At 48.6% G+C, this 19663-nt stretch overlaps 1 protein-coding gene across 1 annotated transcript in view; it reads right to left on the minus strand.

Moving 5' to 3' along the window:
* Nucleotides 1-19663, minus strand: part of SPATA17 (spermatogenesis associated 17) — a 308936-nt gene that overhangs the window by 72117 nt on the left and 217156 nt on the right. Inside the window, exons 8-9 of the mRNA XM_088454023.1 lie at nucleotides 17779-17927; nucleotides 1858-1993 (exon numbers count right to left, since the gene is read on the minus strand). Of these exons, the coding sequence (XP_088310149.1) occupies nucleotides 1858-1993; nucleotides 17779-17927 (285 nt within the window). The remainder of the gene's footprint in view (nucleotides 1-1857; nucleotides 1994-17778; nucleotides 17928-19663) is intronic.

Raw genomic sequence — 19663 nt, forward strand, 5'->3', positions numbered from 1 at the left:
CTAGTGCCTAAACCTAACCCCCACACCCTAAACCTAACCTCCCCCCTAGTGTCTAAACCTAACCCCTAAACCTTACCCTAAAGCGCTACTTACTTTCAGCATCCCGGCCATCGGGATGTCAGCGTCGAGATTCTAACTGGTGTCTGTATTCTGGCGCCTTTTCTGGTCACTAGGTAATTATGTTAATGACATGTTGTATTTATGTATTTGCAAACTTGTCTTTGTATTGCTGCAGTATGTTCCATCGGCCCTGTATGTAGCTAGGGAAATCTTGCTGTGCCATATAAATAATAAATAATAGTAATTACCACTGAAAAAGAATATACTATATTTTTAACATAAATCATTGTGGCCGGGTAAGAATAAGCCTGACAATCACCATTTGCCTTGTTTTGTTTCTTCAGGCTGCTATTAATAATGCATAACTCTGCTGAGATACCACAGGGGTCGATTCAGACCTGGACGCTATGCTGCGCTCTCCCGCTGCCAAAAGGGGCAGGGTATGCAAATTCTGTGATCGCACTGTCTGGCCTAAGGACGTCCTCTATGTCTTAGAGAGTGATGGCAGAGCTAACGCACAACGGAATAAAGATGACCACTTTCTCTTTTAACACAGGTCATCTCCAGATAGTGTATGAACAATCGGAACCATCGAGAGCCATCGGAGCTGCACGCAGCACTTGAGGTAGACCTTACCCCGCCTAAAGCACTGCGATCACTGCAGGCTGAAATACAACCCAGTGACGTGTACAATGACGCATCTTTGCTAATTATGCACGCCCATAAAACTCAGTTTTGAAGCCCAGACACGTCAGCGTTCGCAGGACCAATCCCCTGTTCACAAGCACTTTCCCCTGTTACCACCCACAAACGGCGCTGTCACTCATAATAGCGTTGTCTTTGTACTACGAGCGCACGATTCCCGGATGCAGTGACTGGTTCACGCATTTGTATTTTGCCGCAGACGGGCGACAATCGCCCATAGCGTGCGTCTGCGGCTTAGCGTCTGGATCGGGCCCACAGTGCTCTCCCCTTTGCCATCACATGACCTGCTGAGAGCTGGGAGTCAGTGTGTGTGACTGGCAGCCATACTTGTCCTCCAGAGAGATTTTGAAAAAGAGGTAAAGATTGTTATGAGGACCGCTGAGCTGATGCACGCCTAGATACTTACCTTGCGGTTTCAAGAACTAAACTTTAAGAAATGGAACACATAGCTATCAGTATGGTAAGAGTGACATACCCATAAATGAGGATCACCTTCTACACCCAAACTGAAAGTGATCATGTACCCCTTAGTGCACAGGTTCTCAAAGTCGGTCCTCAGGACCCCCAAACAGTGCATGTTTTCCAGGTATCTTCACAAAATCACAGGTGAAATAACTATCACCACCTGTGGATCTTTTAAAGTGTGTCAGTGAGTAATGACTGCACCTGTGCAGCTGCTGGGTGATCTGGAAAAGGTGACCTGTGTGGGGTCCTGAGGACTGAGTGTGAGAACCGGTGCCTTAGTGTACAGGAAACGGCGCTGTCTGTGCGCAGTATAAAAGCACTGTACTGTACACGTCCTTCTCTCTAACAGTATAAACAAGCAGAAATCTACCCCGTCATGGCCGGATGTCGTTCATCAGGGCACACAGGCCGCACACCGCTCCTCCACCGCCAATTGCTTTTCATTAAAGGTATTTCACGTTTCTTTTCTCACATATAACATTACGATGGCTGTGGGACGAGAGCTATGCATTATGAGACTATAACCTTTTGTGTATTAGGGTGCCTTGAGGACTGAGTTTGGGAAACCCTGCCTTAGTGAATACCCTGTATTAATATAAACCAGTTATCACATATAAAATAAATTACCTTGTTTGTTAGCCATTTTGTTTGATCCTCATCGCGGAAACATTGATTGCCGTATGGGATACGTTTGTATTGGGTTGAAGTATGGATTAATGGTTGATAAGGATCATTCTTATGGCAGGAAGTAAATGGAACAAATCTGGAATAAAGAAACATAAAACCAGTTTTATTATCATCGCAGCAGGTGTGAAGTTGCTGTTTCCTTTGTCTGTCACCCGCCCTCAGTGTCATTTATACCGTGGGTCGTGTCTCCACATGACGTCCCTGACATGGACACTTACACTCATGCCAATGGCCACCAGGAACGTCTACACTTAACACTGATCCACTGAGCCCACTTACCACAACATCTCTGTAATGCTGACGGAATTACACCTACTGAGGTGCGCCCACCATTACAGAAACAACAATTAGGTGACGAGGCCTGGGGAGGGCACAGCTGCAGCAAATGTCGGGGTGGTGGGAGGAGGAGCCACAACAGGTGGACGCTGTGCAGACGCCACACTGCGCTGCTCTCACCCTGCACATGCCCAGCTATATGTCTCTGCACGTGTGTGTATAATGAGAGGAAGACTAGAGGGGGAGAGAGAAAAAGGGGGACACAGAGAGAAAACAATGGGGGAGAGAGAACGGAGAGAGAGAAAAAGGGGGACACAGAGAGAAAACAATGGGGGAGAGAGAAGGGAGAGAGAGAAAAAGGGGGACCCAGAGAGAAAACAATGGGGGAGAGAGAACGGAGGGAGAGAAAAAGGGGGACACAGAGAGAAAACAATGGGGGAGAGAGAACGTAGGGAGAGAGAAAAAGGGGGACCTAGAGAGAAAACAATGGGGGAGAGAGAAGGGAGAGAGAAAAAGGGGGACACAGAGAGAAAACAATGGGGGAGAGAGAACGGAGGGAGAGAAACAGGGGGACACAGAGAGAAAACAATGGGGGAGATAGAACGGAGGGAGAAAAAGGGGGACCCAGAGAGAAAACAATGGGGGAGTTGGAACGGAGGGAGAAAAAGGGGGACACAGAGAAAAAACAATGGGGGAGAGAGAACAGAGAGAGAAAAAGGGGGACACAGAGAGAAAACAATGGGGGAGATAGAACGGAGGGAGAGAGATAAAGAGGGAAATAGGAAGAAAGAAAAGAAGGGGATAGAGAGAAGAGAGGGATATAACAGAAAGAGAGGAACGAAGGAGAAAAGAGAAACGGTGATGAGAGGCTTGGAAGGTGGGTGAGAGACAGAGACGGGGAGGGTAAGAAAAATAGGGGAAGGGGGAGAGAGAGAGACAAAGAGAGAGAGAGATGGGAGGGACAGGGGATGAGAGATGGTAAGTGGGCAGGACACCCTGGCATCGTCTGGCACGACAACTACAATTATCCATGGAGATGACTTTTATCTGTATGTAATGAGATCATTGGCTTCTATGGTTAATGCAGAAATAACAGGACCCACTCAAAATGTACAGTGTACTATAGTGTTTCCCATCTCCAGTCCTCAGGGACCCCTAACAGTGCAGGTTTTACAGATCTTACAGATCATTTAAAATGTGTCAGTCAGTAATGACTACACCTGTGCACCCAGTAAGAGATCTATAAAACATGCCCTGTTAGAAGTCCCTGAGGGCTGGAGTTGGGAAACACTGACGTACTCATTTATATAGCGAGCAGCATAGATATAGCGTTAAAGATCTTTATAGTGACACCCATTCTAGCTATATTCACTGTGTGGTAAAATCCGCTACTGTAACAGCACCATGAGTTTCTGTATCTGTACTTACAAAGTAACAGAGAACCTTCTTTACAGGTACAGTACCCCTCCACAGCCTCTCCTCCACAGCCTCTCCTGCCTTTCCTATATAGTCCTTCTCAACTTCCCCTCCTCCACAGCCTCTCCTGCCTTTCCTATATAGTCCTTCTCCACTTCCCCTCCTCCACAGCCTCTCCTGCCTTTCCTATATAGTCCTTCTCCACTTCCCCTCCTCCACAGCCTCTCCTGCCTTTCCTATATAGTCCTTCTCCACTTCCCCTCCTCCACAGCCTCTCCTGCCTTTCCTATATAGTCCTTCTCCACTTCCCCTCCTCCACAGCCTCTCCTGCCTTTCCTATATATTCCTTCTCCACTTCCCCTGCTCTACAGCCTCCCTTACCCAGCCTCTCCTCCACAACCTCTCCTACCCAGCCTCTCCTCCACAACTTCTCCTACCCAGCCTCTCTTCCATAACCTCTCCTACCCAGCCTCTCCTACCTTTCCTATATAGTCCTTCTCAACTTCCCCTCCTCCACAAACTCTCCTACCCAGCCTCTCCTCCACAACCTCTCCTACCCATCCTCTCCTCCACAACCTCTCCTATCTTTCCTATATAGTCCTTTTCCACTTCCCCTCCTCTACAGCCTCTCCAACTCAGTCTCTCCTACCCAGCCTCTCCTCCACAACCTCTCCTACCCAGCCTTTCCTTCACGGCCTGTCCACCACAGCCTCTCCTATATAGTTATTCTCCAGTGCTTCTCCTGCACAGCCTCTCCTCTATAATCCTTTTTCATGGGACCCTCCTATAGTCTTTCCTCCACAGCGTATACTCTATGATCACTTCTGCAGTGTCCCTCCTACATATCCTGCCCTCAAAAGCCTCTCATATATAGTCCTTCTACAGCTGTGGTCAGGGAACAGGGGCAAATTACCCCACATGGAGTAAAAATGAAATTCCTGGGGGTAATGGACGGACAGCCGGGCATGCATATGAATCATTCTATGATTCATATGCATGCCCGGCTGTGCAGCAGGTAGGCTCTAAGCCGGACGGCCGCTGAGATGATATTACCATGTCATGACGTCTCTCCCATAGTTCCGAGGAGCAGCCGGGTGGACAGGACGGCGGCGGATGCAGGAGCGGGGATTAAGGTAAGTGTTTTTGGTTTTTTTTTGTACAAGTGGCACTACAGGGGCATTATATGGGGGCACTACTACAGTGGCATTATATGGAGGCACTACTACATGGGCATTATATTGGGGCACTACTACAGTGGCATTATATGGAGGCACTACTACAGGGGCACTATATGGGGGCACTACTACAGGGGCATTATATGGGGGCACTACTACAGGGGCACTACTACAGGGGCATTATATGGGGCACTACTATATGATTTCCTTCCTTTCAAATCAAGGGGGTAACATCGGCGTATCTAAATATATTTTGGGGTAAAAGGCAAAAAACTTCCCTGACCCCTGTTCTACAGTATCCCTCCCCTCTACACATACTCTATTACACAGTCTGCCTTTCACAACCGATCCTCTCTAATCCCTTCTCCAGTACCCCTCCAATACCACCTGGCCACCACAGCCATTCCTATAGTCTTTCTACAGTGCTCCGCCTACACAGCCTCTGCTTCACAGCCTATCTATAGCAGCACCTGAGAACCACCATCCTCAATAGACCCATCCTCAGCATTGTCTTTGTACATCCTAGAAAAATGTATTTCATTGTTGCATGTATTTACTCAGTAATGTTACAGCTTTCTAGTGAATTGTGTATGGAATTACAAGTCCAGATCTAAGGGAAATTGCATTCAAAAATTACTTAGAAATTAAATTTGCCACCCTTAATAAAAAATTAAGCAAAATACAAATTATGCAAAATACAACTGGAGATGTAGGGAGGACCATTGAGGTAATGAGGCTAGAGATACAGGTAGTAGTGTAAGGTAATGATGCTGGAGATGTAGGGAGGAGCAGTGAGGAGATGAGGCTGGAGATGTAGGGAGGAACAGTGAGGAGATGAGGCTGGAGATGTAGGGAGGAGCAGTGAGGAAATGAGGCTGGAGAAGTAGGGAGGAGCAGTGACATAATGAGGCTGGAGATGTAGGGAGGAGCGGTGAGGTAATGAGGCTGGAGATGTAGGGAGGAGCAGTGAGGAAATGAGGCTGGAGAAGTAGGGAGGAGCGGTGAGGAAATGAGGCTGGAGATGTAGGGAGGAGCGGTGAGGAAATGAGGCTGGAGAAGTAGGGAGGAGCAGTGAGGAAATGAGGCTGGAGATGTAGGGAGGATCGGTGAGGTAATGAGACTGGATATGTAGGGAGGAGCGGTGAGGTAATGAGGCAGGAGAAGTAGGGAGGAGCAGTGAGGAAATGAGGATGGAGATGTAGGGAGGACTGGTGAAGAAATGAGGCTGGTGATGTAGGGAGGAGCGGTGAGGAAATAAGGCTGGGGATGTAGGGAGGAGCGGTGAGGTAATGAGGCAGGAGAAGTAGGGAGGAGCAGTGAGGAAATGAGGCTGGGGATGTAGGGAGGACTGGTGAAGAAATGAGGCTGGTGATGTAGGGAGGAGCGGTGAGGAAATAAGGCTGGGGATGTAGGGAGGAGCGGTGAGGTAATGAGGCAGGAGAAGTAGGGAGGAGCAGTGAGGAAATGAGGCTGGGGATGTAGGGAGGACTGGTGAAGAAATGAGGCTGATGATGTAGGGAGGAGCGGTGAGGAAATAAGGCTGGGGATGTAGGGAGGAGCGGTGAGGAGATGAGGCTGGAGATGTAGGGAGGAGTGGTGAGGAAATGAGGCTGGGGATGTAGGGAGGAGCATTGAGGAAATGAGGCTGGGGATGTAGGGAAGAGCGGTGAAGTAAAGAGGCTGGAAATGTAGGGAGGAGCAGTGAGGTAATGAGGCTGGAGATGTAGGGATGTGCGGTAAGTAAATGAGGCTGGAGATGTAGGGATGAGTGGAAAGTAAATGAGGCTGGAGATGTAGGGAGGCGTGGTGAGGTAATGGGGCTGGAAATGTAGGGAGGAGTGATGAGGAAATGAGGCTGGGGATGTAGGGAGGAGCATTGAGGAAATGAGGCTGGGGATGTAGATAGGAGCAGTGAAGTAATGAGGCTGGAGATGTAGGGATGAGCGGTAAGTAAATGAGGCTGGAGATGTAGGGAGGAGTGGTGAGGTAATGAGGCTGGAGATGTAGGGAGGAGCGGTAAAGAAAATAGGCTGGAGATGTATAGGAGTAGCAGTGAAGTAATGAGGCTGGAGATGTATAGGAGTAGCAGTGAGGTAATGAGGATGGAGATGTATGGGAGTAGCAGTGAGGTAATGAGGCTGGAGATGTATGGGAGGAGCGGTGAGGAAATGAGGCTGGAGATCTAGGTAAAAGCAGTGATGAAATGAGGCTGGAGATGTAGGGAGGAGCGGTGATGTAATGAGGCTGGAGATGTAGGGAGGAGCAGTTAGGAAATGAGGCTGGAGATGTAGGGAGGAGCGGTGACATAATGAGGCTGGAGAAGTAGAGAGGAGCAATGAGGAAATGAGGCTGGAGATGTAGAGAGGAGTGGTAAGGGAATGAGGCTGTGTAAGATTTGCAGGTGTTAGAGAGGAGTCTGAATTCATTTCTGAGTGGGATAAAGAACTAGTGGAGACAGTGGAATGAGGGGCAGCATAAATATAGCTATAAGAGAGGAAAATGAGGCAGGGAGCACAGTTGAGAATAAATTGCAGAGGGATAGGATGGGAGTTAGGAAGGTAAGGTAGGAGCAGATTGTAGTAATCTTGATGGGAATAATGAGGGCATGAATGAGAGTTTTAGTATCATCCAGGGTGAGAAAAGGTCTAATTCTGAAAATATTGTGACACCTAGACATCAAACTTGGGGAATGTAGGAGATTGAGACACTGTCAACAGAGAGGGTGGTAGTACAGGAGGCCATTGCTGGGGGAATGACGATAAGTATACAGTTACTGTCGTTTTAGAAATAATGACAGAAAGTATTGTCCCATCCAAGATTAGAGATCTGACAGACAAGAGGTGTCATTGGAGAGGACAGATGGAGAGAGGTATGGATAAGAAAGGTAAATTTGAGACGTTATCAGTGACCTTGGTGAGGGCAGGTTTAGTGAAATGAAAAGACGAAAAGCCAGGCTGGAGAGGAAGAAGTTGAGGTTGTTGTACACTACACATATGAGAAGGTTGGAGGCAAAGAGTAGATGGGATGCTAATCAGTGCGGAAGGGGGGGGGGGGTCAATGCTTGAAGTTAAAGGGGAAGGTGCCAGAAGAGAGAGATAAGTGACCAGGTGGACAATGTGAGAACTGCATTGTAGGCTTCACAAACTACTAAACAGCATATATGAGCAGCACCGTCACTTCTCCACCTGCCTCCGCCATCTCTCTCAGCTTTCCCGGCCACTAAGTAAGGTGGAAATACACGAGGGAGCCTGGTGCTGGAGAGACTTAACTCCACTTACTCAACATACAAATACGTGGAAGAGGAACTAAAGACTTTCTCTTTGTCTCTCTGTGACTGTCAGCTCTGTGCCGGCAGAACAGATGTAGTCGTATGGTGGTGCCAGCTATTGCTTTGTGCCACTGTTAGGAATGCATGATGGTAGGTGTCGTTTCCTGCCAATATCGTTGCATACAGAGCAGTGATGCCAGCGGAGGCTGCTCGCCATCCATCAGGGCTTTACTAGGAAAGGTAGAAAACTAGAAAACTTTTTACAGGAATTCAGAATTATAGTTATTGGGACAGGACTATGAAAGTAAAACGTAGACACAGTTCTTGGGCAGTTATCAGACATCTGAGAGATTATCATAGGGGACAGGATGACCCTTTATGTGTTATCAATAACACAAAAGATCTGCTGCTGTGACGAAGGTGGGTCTGTAGCTGATGACACTTACACCACGTAAAGGCTTATCATTGTTTTCAAAATACTTTTGACATAAATATATAGATTAGATACATAAAACTAAAACTAAACATATTTTAAGAAAAGTTTGATGAACAGGCTACAAATTCTACAATTAAATCTAGTTCATTTAGCTTTAAATTACACCACAGTGCAGAAGCATGTATATTCTCACGGGATTCCCAGCACTCATACAAGACAGATTACGGTACTTGCAATGCTAATTTGCACATGGGATGGACATCAGTGGAAAAATTAATGTGGCCCCAACGTCCCTGAGTATACAGAAGAGGTGCTGTGAGCCGGCTGCTGCACTTACAATTTTTATCACTTCTGAATTGCATTTTAATAGTACATTTTTCTTATGCTTCGACATGAAAGAAAATTTCCTATCTCTTGGGACACTATGGCTGAAAAGCCAAGGCTGGCGATGGAGAAATCTGCCTTAAAACATTGAGGATACTGGTAGCTAAATTGCATAGCATGGCAATGGGAGTACAATGTGTCTTATTACCAACGTGCACAAATAGAATCCAAAAGCATCTAAGTAACATAACACAGTTATAACATGTTGTTTGTAATTCAGTGTAAAAGATGAGAAGAAATAATCGGCATGGTCCCGAGTTTGCTGGATGCTGGTTGTTTTGTCATCCTGAAAAGCAGCTAAGTCCACTCATTACAGGTTATTCTACACATTGTGCTTTATAACGTTACGTAAAACACAAAAGAAATATTAATGTTTACATTAAAAAAACAACTATATGTATAAGCCTGAAAAGTTTTTGGTTTAAAAAAAAAAAAAAAGATGTGAATTTATTGCAGACAAAAAAACAAACTGTTGGCACAGGTAAGGTAAGTCAGGTAATTCTCACAGGGAAGGTGAGTGCAGGTAATTCTCACAGGTAAGGTGAGTCAGGTAATTCTCACAGGTAAGGTGAGTGCATGTAATTCTCACAGGTAAGGTGAGTGCATGTAATTCTCACAAGAAAGGTGAGTGCAGGTAATTCTCACAGGGAAGGTAAGTAAAGATAATTGTCACAGGTAAGGTAATTCTCACAGGTAAGGTGAGTGCAGGTAATTCTCACAGGTAAGGTAAGTGCAGGTAATTCTCACAGGGAAGGTGAGTGCAGGTAATTCTCACAAGAAAGGTGAGTGCAGGTAATTTTCACAGGTAAGGTAAGTAAAGATAATTCTCACAGGGAAGGTGGGTGCAGGTAATTCTCACAGGTAAGGTAATTCTCACAGGTAAGGTAAGTGCAGGTAATTCTTACAGGTAAGGTAATTCTCACAGGTAAGGTAAGTGCAGGTATTTCTTACAGGTAAGGTAATTCTCACAGGTAAGGTAAGTGCAGGTAATTCTCTACGTAAACCGCAGGCGTGTGATAAGTAGGAAGATTTCCCAAAAGTGCTGACTTAGCTATTTATATAAGCACATGTTATTTCAGGCGTACTATTCAGTTATCTAAGCTTATGTGCTATGTCCCAGCGTACTCTTGTAAGTAAGGAATACCTATTAATGACTGGTCACTATAAGAGACCAAGGACACATACAGTAAATAACGTTACTTTGCATACTGACATTTCTAAATAACGTGTTCGTTTTTTGGATCTACAAATAATGGCAGAAAAGTTACTGTCCTAGGAAAGTGCAATCAGTGTTCGGCATTATACTAGCCCTTCTGGTAAGTGCCAAGGTACCCAGCTGCCATCCGGGCACAGCCAGTGGTGACATACTGTATTGTACAGTCATTGAGGGGCCGCTGTATTCCATGTTGTGTTTTAATATTTGCATGAAAAAATAATGTCCTCTTTCTTTTAAAGAAAATAGAAAGTCCAGAATGCTTAGAGCTTAATTATACAAAGCCGTAATATCTACGCCCCAGACCAGGAGCTCGTTAGGAGAATAAAGCCGGAGAAATGAGGCACCGCAGGAAACATCCAGTGTAAACGAAGACAGAGGAATACTGGGTCAGGGAGAGTAATGGTCGTCATGCGTGCCCTAGGGCGCCCACTTGTCACATACCACTCGCACAATGACTCGCTCTCATTGTACCATTTTATGGGGTATTTTGTATTAATATGACTAGTTATTTTTATGTTACCTTACAAAGGCTCTTTCTGATTATTAAACATCTTACACTGTGTAACCTAGCTGGAGAAGACACATTAATACTCAGTTACTAGCGCATCTGTTGTTTTCAGTTTGCTGTCTGAGTACATATCATATAAACCAGTGAGATCACAAAGGCGCAAGGTGCCTCAAGCCTCAATAATGTCACCAGTTCCTACTGAATTCATAGATTGCATTCTTATGGATCAGAGGTCAGAGTGCCCATGCTGACCCCTCGTCCACTGCCGAAAGCAATGGAAGTCGGTGGCCTGGTCTGATGAATCATGTGAACGGCCGGGTGCGTGTGCGTCATTTACCTGGGGAAGAGATGGCATCATGGGAAGAATGCAGCTGACGCAGGCAGTGTGATGCTCTGGGTAATGTTCTGCTGGGCAACCCCGGATCCTGGCATTCATGTAGATGTTACTGTTACAAATACCATCTACCTAAGGAGGCCAAGTACCCCCCTTCCTGGCAGCGGTATTCCCTGATGGCAGTGCCCTCATCCAGCACAATAACGCACCCTGCGGCATAGTTGCCTGCCTGTGGCTCCTCCTCCCCGGGAGTAGCATTGGTAGGACAAGCAGGTGGGCTGTGATGGGGGCGGGGCCTGAGGGTTCGTGTAATTAAGTCTCACCCCCCTTCGCAGCAAATTGCCACAATTGGCTTACATTTAAATAGGGGTGGGGTTAAATGACACGATTTAATGAGAATCTCATCATTAAGCCCCGCCCCCTACACGGGAGCCCGCGATCGCCGCAGAAATTCTCCTCATTCTTCTCACTTCACTCGGAAGTGGGCAGAATGTGGGAGAAGTGCCTACCCTTCAGGGGGTGCGGGGGGTTAGCCGAAAAATCGTGAGCCTCCAGCGAAAACTGGGGAGGTAGGCATGTATGCCCTGCTGCCACACTGCAAACACTGCTGCCACAATGCAAACACTGCTGCCACACTGCAAACACTGCTCAGGGATGGTCTGAGGAACATGACAAAGAGATGAAGGTGGTGACTTGTCCTCCAGACTTCCCACATCCGATGGAGAATCTGTGGGAAGTGCTGTAGAAACAGGTCCCAGCCTATGGAGGCCGCACCGCGCACCTCACACCTCACAGGACTTACAGGATCTGCTGCTAACATCTTGGTGCCAGATACTGCAGGACGCCTTCAGAGGTATTGAGTAGTCCATGCCTCAACGGGTCAGAGCTGATTTGGCAGCACAAGGGGGGCCGACGCAATATTAGGCAGGTGGTTTTAAAGTAATGTTATATGTCATGGCTGATTGGTGTGCAGTAGCGTAACTACTGTAGGTGCAGGGGGTACAGTTGTTATGGGGCCTGGACTGACCTGTGGCCTCGGTCCTCGGCTCCCCCCCTCCGCACCCCCCCCCCCACTGCATCATCCTCACTCCTCGTGCCCGCCCGCTCCCAGCATCAGTCAGAGAGGAGAGATGGAGGCGACCGAGAGAAGAGGTGTGCCTGCCCTGCGCACCGTGCTAAGGGGGGAGGATGCGGACCAGGGGAGGGGGCGGGGACTAGGGAGGCCCGTCAAAATTTTGCTAGGGGCCCCTCTAGGTCTAAAAACGCCCCTGTCGGTTTGTGTGTATATATATATATATATATATATATACATACACAGTCTGGTGCATAAATATTGGGACATTGACAGAATTTTCATATTTTGGCCTCTATTCACCACCACAATGGCTTTGAAATGAAACAAACAAGATGTGATTTACCTGCAGACTCTCAGATTTAATTTGAGGGTAATTACATCCAAATCAGGTGAACGGTGTAGGAATTACAATGGTTTCTAAATGTGCCTCCCACTTTTTAAGGGGCCAAAAGTAATGGGACAAACTAAACAATCCTAAATCTAACTTTCACTTTTTAATACTTTGTTGCAAATCCTTTGCAGGCAATTACAGCCTGAAGTCTGGAACGCATAGACATCACCAGACGCTGGGTTTCATCCCTGGTGATGCTCTGCCAGGCCTCTACTGCAAATGTCTTCAGTTCCTGCTTGTTCTTGGGGCATCTTCCCTTCAGTTTTGTCTTCATCAAGTGAAATGCATGCTCAATCTGATTCAGGTCAGGGGATTGACTTGGCCATTGCATAACATTCCACTTTTTAGCCTTAAAAAACTCTTTGGTTGCTTTTGCAGTATGCTTCGGGTCATTGTCCATCTGCTCTCTCTCTCTCTCCTGTCAGGCCATCTCTCTCTCTCCTTTTAGGCCATCTCTCCCTCCTTCACCTGTTAGGCCACTCTCTCTCTCTCTCTCTCCCTCCTGTTAGGCCTCTCTCTCTCTCCCCTGTCAGGCCATTCTCTCTCTCTCTCCTGTCAGGCCATCTCTCTCTCTATCTCTCCTGTCAGGCCATCTCTCTCTCTATCTCTCCTGTCAGGCCATCTCTCTCTCTCTCCTGTTAGCCAATCTCTCTCTCTCTCTTCTGTTAGGCCATCTCTCTCTCTCTCTCCACTGTCAGACCATCTCTCTCTCTCTCCTGTCAGGCCATCTCTCTCTTTCTCTCTCTCTCCTGTTACGCCATCTCTCTCCCTCTCCTGTCAGGCAACCTCTCTCTCTCTCCTGTCAGGCCATCTCTCCCTCTCCTGTTAGGCCAATCTCTCTCTTCCCTGTCAGGCCATCTCTCTCTCTATCTCTCCTGTCAGGCCATCTCTCTCTCTCTCCTGTTAGCCAATCTCTCTCTCTCTCTTCTGTTAGGCCATCTCTCTCTCTCTCTCCACTGTCAGACCATCTCTCTCTCTCTCCTGTCAGGCCATCTCTCTCTTTCTCTCTCTCTCCTGTTACGCCATCTCTCTCCCTCTCCTGTCAGGCAACCTCTCTCTCTCTCCTGTCAGGCCATCTCTCCCTCTCCTGTTAGGCCAATCTCTCTCTTCCCTGTCAGGCCATCTCTCTCTCTCTCTCTCTCTCCCCTGTCAGGCCATCCATCTCTCTCTCCTGTCAGGCCATCTCTCTCTCTCTTCCCCCTGTCAGGCCATCTCTCGCTCTCTCTCTCTCTCTCCCCTGTCAGGCCATCTCTCTCTCTCTATCCTGTCAGGCCATCTCTCTCTCTCTCTCTCTCTCTCTCCTGTCAGGCAATCTCTCTCCCTCTCTCTCTCTCCTGTCAGGCCACATCTCTCGCTCTCTCTCTCTCTCCTGTCAGGCCATCTCTCTTTCTCCCTCTCTCTCTCTCCTGTCAGGCCATCTCTCTCTCCCTCTGTCTCTCTCCTGTCAGGCCATCTCTCTCTCCCTCTGTCTCTCTCCTGTCAGGCCATCTCTCTCTCTCTCCTGTCAGGCCATCTCTCTCTCCTGTCAGGCCATCTCTCTCTCTCTCTCTCCTGTCAGGCCATCTCTCTCTTTCTCTCTCTCTCCTGTCAGGCCATCTCTCTCTCCCTCTCTCTCTCCTGTCAGGCCATCTCTCCCTCTCTCTCTCTCTCTGTCTCCTGTCAGGCCACATCTCTCGCTCTCTCTCTCTCTCCTGTCAGGCCATCTCTCTTTCTCCCTCTCTCTCTCTCCTGTCAGGCCATCTCTCTCTCCCTCTGTTTCTCTCCTGTCAGGCCATCTCTCTCTCCCTCTGTCTCTCTCCTGTCAGGCCATCTCTCTCTCTCTCCTGTCAGGCCATCTCTCTCTCCTATCAGGCCATCTCTCTCTCTCTCTCTCCTCTCTCTCTCTCCTGTCAGGCCATCTCTCTCTTTCTCTCTCTCTCCTGTCAGGCCATCTCTCTCTTTCTCTCTCTCTCCTGTCAGGCCATCTCTCTCTCCCTCTCTCTCTCCTGTCAGGCCATCTCTCCCTCTCTCTCTCTCTCTCTCTCTCTCCTGTCAGGCAATCTCTCTCTCTCCTGTCAGGCCATCTCTCTCTCTCTCCTGTCAGGCCATCTCTCTCTCTCTCTCCTGTCAGGCCACATCTCTCGCACTCTCTCTCTCTCCTGTCAGGCCATCTCTCTCTCCCTCTGTCTCTCTCCTGTCAGGCCATCTCTCTCTCCCTCTCTCTCTCTCCTGTCAGGCCATCTCTCTCTCTCTCCTGTCAGGCCATCTCTCTCTCCTATCAGGCCATCTCTCTCTCTCTCTCCTCTCTCTCTCTCCTGTCAGGCCATCTCTCTCTTTCTCTCTCTCTCCTGTCAGGCCATCTCTCTCTTTCTCTCTCTCTCCTGTCAGGCCATCTCTCTCTCTCTCCTGTCAGGCCATCTCTCTCTCTCTCTCTCTCTCTCTCTCTCTCCTGTCAGGCCATCTCTCTCTTTCTGTCTCTCTCTCTCCTGTCAGGCAATCTCTCCCTCTCTCCTGCTAGGCCAATCTCTCTCTCCTGTCCGATCTCTCTCTCCCCCCCTCTCTCTCTCTCTCTCCTGTCAGGCCATCTCTCTCTCTCTCCTCTCTCTCTCTCCTGTCAGGCCATCTCTCTCTCTCTCCTGTCAGGCCATCTCTCTCTTTCTCTCTCTCTCCTGTCAGGCCATCTCTCTCTCCCTCTCTCTCTCCTGTCAGGCCATCTCTCCCTCTCTCTCTCTCTCTCTCTCTCTCCTGTCAGGCCATCTCTCTCTCTCTCCTGTCAGGCCATCTCTCTCTCTCTCTCCTGTCAGGCCATCTCTCTCTTTCTGTCTCTCTCTCTCCTGTCAGGCAATCTCTCCCTCTCTCCTGTTAGGCCAATCTCTCTCTCCTGTCAGATCTCTCTCTCCCCCCCCCCCCCCTCTCTCTCTCTCTCTCTCTCTCTCCTGTCAGGCCATCTCTCTCTCTCTCTCTCTCTCTCTCTCTCCTGTCAGGCCATCTCTCTCTCCTGTCAGGCAATCTCTCCCTCTCTCTCTCCTGTTAGGCCAATCTCTCTCTCCTGTCAGATCTCTCTCTCCCCCCCCCTCTCTCTCTCTCTCTCTCTCTCCTGTCAGGCCATCTCTCTCTCTATCTCTCTGCTGTTAGGCCACTCTCTCTCTCCTGTTAGGCCAATCTCTCTCTTCTGTTAGGCCATCTCTCTCTCTCTCCCCAGTCAGGCCATCCCTCTCTCTCTCCTGTCAGGCCATCTCTCTCTCTCTCTTTCCCCTGTCAGGCCATCTCTTGCACTCTCTCTCTCCCCTGTCAGGCCATCTCTCTCTCTTTCCTGTCAGGCAATCTCTCTCTTTCTCTCTCTCTCCTGTCAGGCCATCTCTTGCACTCTCTCTCTCTCCTGTCAGGCCATCTCTCTCTCTATCTCTCTGCTGTTAGGCCACTCTCTCTCTCCTGTTAGGCCAATCTCTCTCTTCTGTTAGGCCATCTCTCTCTCTCTCCCCAGTCAGGCCATCCCTCTCTCTCTCCTGTCAGGCCATCTCTCTCTCTCTCTTTCCCCTGTCAGGCCATCTCTTGCACTCTCTCTCTCCCCTGTCAGGCCATCTCTCTCTCTTTCCTGTCAGGCAATCTCTCTCTTTCTCTCTCCTGTCAGGCCATCTCTTGCACTCTCTCTCTCCCCTGTCAGGCCATCTCTCTCTCTTTCCTGTCAGGCAATCTCTCTCTTTCTCTCTCTCTCGTCAGGCCATCTCTCCCTCTCTCTCTCCTGTCAGGCAATCTCTATCTCTCTCTCTCCTGTCAGGCAAACTCTCCCTCTCTCTCTCTCTCCTGTCAGGCCATCTCTCTCTCCCTCTCTCTCTCTCTCTCCTGTCAGGCCATCTCTCTCTCTTTCTCTCTCCTGTCAGACAATCTCTCTTTCTCTCTCTCTCTCTCTCCTGTCAGGCCATCTCCTTTCTCTCTCTCTCTCCTGTCAGGCCATCTCTCTCTCTCTCTTTCCCCTGTCAGGCCATCTCTCGCACTCTCTCTCTCCCCTGTCAGGCCATCTCTCTCTCTCTCCTGTCAGGCAATCTCTCTCTCTCTCCTGTCAGGCCATCTCTCTCTCTCTCTTGTCAGGCCATCTCTCCCTCTCTCTCTCTCTCCTGTCAGGCAATCTCTATCTCTCTCCTGTCAGGCCATCTCTCTCTCTCGCTCTCTCTCCTGTCAGGCCATCTCTCTCTCTCCTGTCAGGCAAACTCTCCCTCCCTCTCTCTCTCTCTCCTGTCAGGCCATCTCTCTCTCCCTCTCTCCTGTCAGGCCATCTCTCTCTCCTGTCAGGCAATCTCTCTCTCTCTCCTGTCAGACAATCTCTCTCTCTCTCTCTCTCTCCTGTCAGGCCATCTCCTTTCTCTCTCTCTCTCCTGTCAGGCCATCTCTCTCTCTCTCTCCTGTCAGGCCATCTCTCTCTCCCTCTCTCCTGTCAGGCCATCTCTCTCTCTCCCTCTCTCCTGTCAGGCCATCTCTCTCTCCTGTCAGGCAATCTCTCTCTCTCTCCTGTCAGACAATCTCTCTCTCTCTCTCTCCTGTCAGGCCATCTCCTTTCTCTCTCTCCTGTCAGGCCATCTCTCTCTCTCTCTCCTGTCAGGCCACCTCTCTCTCTCTCTCTCCTGTCAGGCCATGTCTCTCTCTCTCCTGTCAGGCCATCTCTCTCTCTCCTGTCAGGCCATCTCTCTCTCTCTCTCCTGTCAGGCCATGTCTCTCTCTCTCCTGTCAGGCCATCTCTCTCTCTCCTGTCAGGCCATCTCTCTCTCTTCTGTCAGGCCACCTCTCTCTCTCTCTCTCTCTCTCTCCTGTCAGGCCATCTCTCTCTCTCTCTCTCTCTCTCTCCTGTCAGGCCACCTCTCTCTCTCTCTCCTGTCAGGCCATGTCTCTCTCTCTCCTGTCAGGCCATTTCTCTCTCCTGTCAGGCCATCTCTCTCTCTCTCTCTCTCTCTCTCTCTCCTGTCAGGCCATCTCTCTCTCTCTCGAATTAAATAATTTGATTTTATCTTTAAATAAATTGAAATACTGTACAACATGTTTCTATAGCACATTTAAAATGACAATTTGGTTGGGTATAAGACATTTTGAAGGCGAGTGCCCATGAGATCGCTAGGTTTGCTGGTCAGGCGATGGCGGAACATGATATTTAGCGCTGATTATTTTCAGGCCCCATAGGAGCTAACACATGATACAACATGGGAAGTGATTATATATAGCAGCGTATGATGATGGGATCACTATGGGGCATGGCGGTCAATGCTGTTGGGTGCGTTACTGCAATCAGCCTATCAGTAGGGTCACACGATGCCCACGTCTAACTCACACTCACTCTAAGAGTTTGCTTTACATGTTATGATGTATTACTTTAGCTATTAGATACTGACTGTCCTTCCTCTCCAGACGCCTTACATGCTTTCCTGGATGTCCTTTCTCCATTCCCGTCTTTTCAGCTCCTCTCTGGCCTCTTCCACCGCACAGAAAGATGTCGCCACTCTTAGGGTCGGCTCCAGGGGTTTGTAGCGCTGTTGAAATACTTCCGTTGCATCACGGAATGGCCCCTGATGGGTACAAAATAGATAACGTTACTCATTGCGCACATTGAGGACATACTGCGGACATTCTGTGCCTGGCATTTTATTCATGGCCACCCAAGTACAATGGGTAGACATGCCTCTGGTGACATGCGTCTGGTGACATGCCCCAGGTGACATGCCTCCGGTGACATGCCCCAGGTGACATGACTCAGGTAACATGGCCCAGGTGACTTGACTCAGGTGACAAGCCTCTGGTGACATGACTCAGGTGACATGCCACTGGTGACATGACTCAGGTGACAAGACTCAGGTGACAAGACTCAGGTGACAAGACTCAGGTGACAAGACTCTGGTGACATGACTCTGGTGACATGACTCTGGTGACATGACTCTGGTGACATGACTCTGGTGACATGCCGCTGGTGACATGACTCTGGTGACATGCCGCTGGTGACATGCCGCTGGTGACATGACTCTGGTGACATGACTCTGGTGACATGACTCTGGTGACATGACTCAGGTGACAAGCCTCAGGTGACAAGCCTCAGGTGACATGACTCTGGTGACATGCCGCTGGTGACATGACTCTGGTGACATGACTCTGGTGACATAACTCTGGTGACATGCCGCTGGTGACAAGCCTCTGGTGACAAGCCTCTGGTGACATGCGTCCAGTGAGATGCCTCCAGTGAGATGCCGCTGGTGACTTTGTGAGGTTACTATGGAGGAACGCTGCCTGTATAGTGACCCATAGTATCCACAACATTAATCAGTGTAGTCAGGATCAGCATGGAGAATAGTTGCTGGAATGAGGGAGGAGCAATGGAGGTACAGTAAGTTATACATACAGAACCTCACACACGCACACAGACTAAACATGGGTGTGTTTCTTGTTATACCTGACACAGATAATTAGGTGCATACGAGCACCCAGTGCCAGATGGGAATAGTGGAAGCATGGGCGCAGCTACCATGGGTGAAGGGGGTGCTATGAGCCCCATAGGTCCAGCTACGCCCCTGAGTGGAAGCTTTGTGTAGTGTCCCCAACCTTTATAAAACCTCCACAGACTCTGGAACATGGTCCTTTCTTCCCCTAGAATCTGGCTGCTGAGTGTTTATGTATGGCAATATGGGGCCTATAAGCCACAAGGTTCTATGGTTACAGCGCAATGTTCTAGGTAATAATCTTAGCTCATTTTCACCTCATGTTATTACCTCACAGGGGTGCAATGTGCTCATTACGGTCATTTATGAGCAGACACATTGGCGCTAGGCTACTATGGATTCTCAGGGTTCATTGAATGGGCTCCATTTTCTGTCCTCTTCAGGGAAACACATTTCAGCAATTCAGCGTCTTCTACCCAAATCTGAAAATGTCATTCAATAAAATAGTGCAAGTGCAATACCCCCACAGCAGCCAATCAGATATCAGCTTTCAGTAATTGGTTGCTATGGGCAACAACTGCACCACAGTATCCAATAAGCTTTATCGGTCATTGTTCTCTGACAATAGAAAAGCTGACGGACTTACAGAGCTCACTGCTGTTTAGCCTGGTAGGTTATCAGTAAGCAGCCGCAGCTGGTCATACAGTGAGGATGAAGCAAAAGGAACAATTCACACCTCATTTATGCTCACTAATGTTTTACATTAATCCAAACCAACAGAAACCAGCTACCAGAAGTTACAGGGTGTAAATAACACAAAGGGCAGGTAAGTGTCACTGGGTACTTTTCACAGCCGGACAGAGGTTGTTTAGTTT

This window comes from Taudactylus pleione, unplaced genomic scaffold, assembly GCF_031769625.1.
Source record: "Taudactylus pleione unplaced genomic scaffold, aTauple2 ptg000608l, whole genome shotgun sequence".
Lineage (NCBI taxonomy): Eukaryota > Metazoa > Chordata > Amphibia > Anura > Myobatrachidae > Taudactylus > Taudactylus pleione.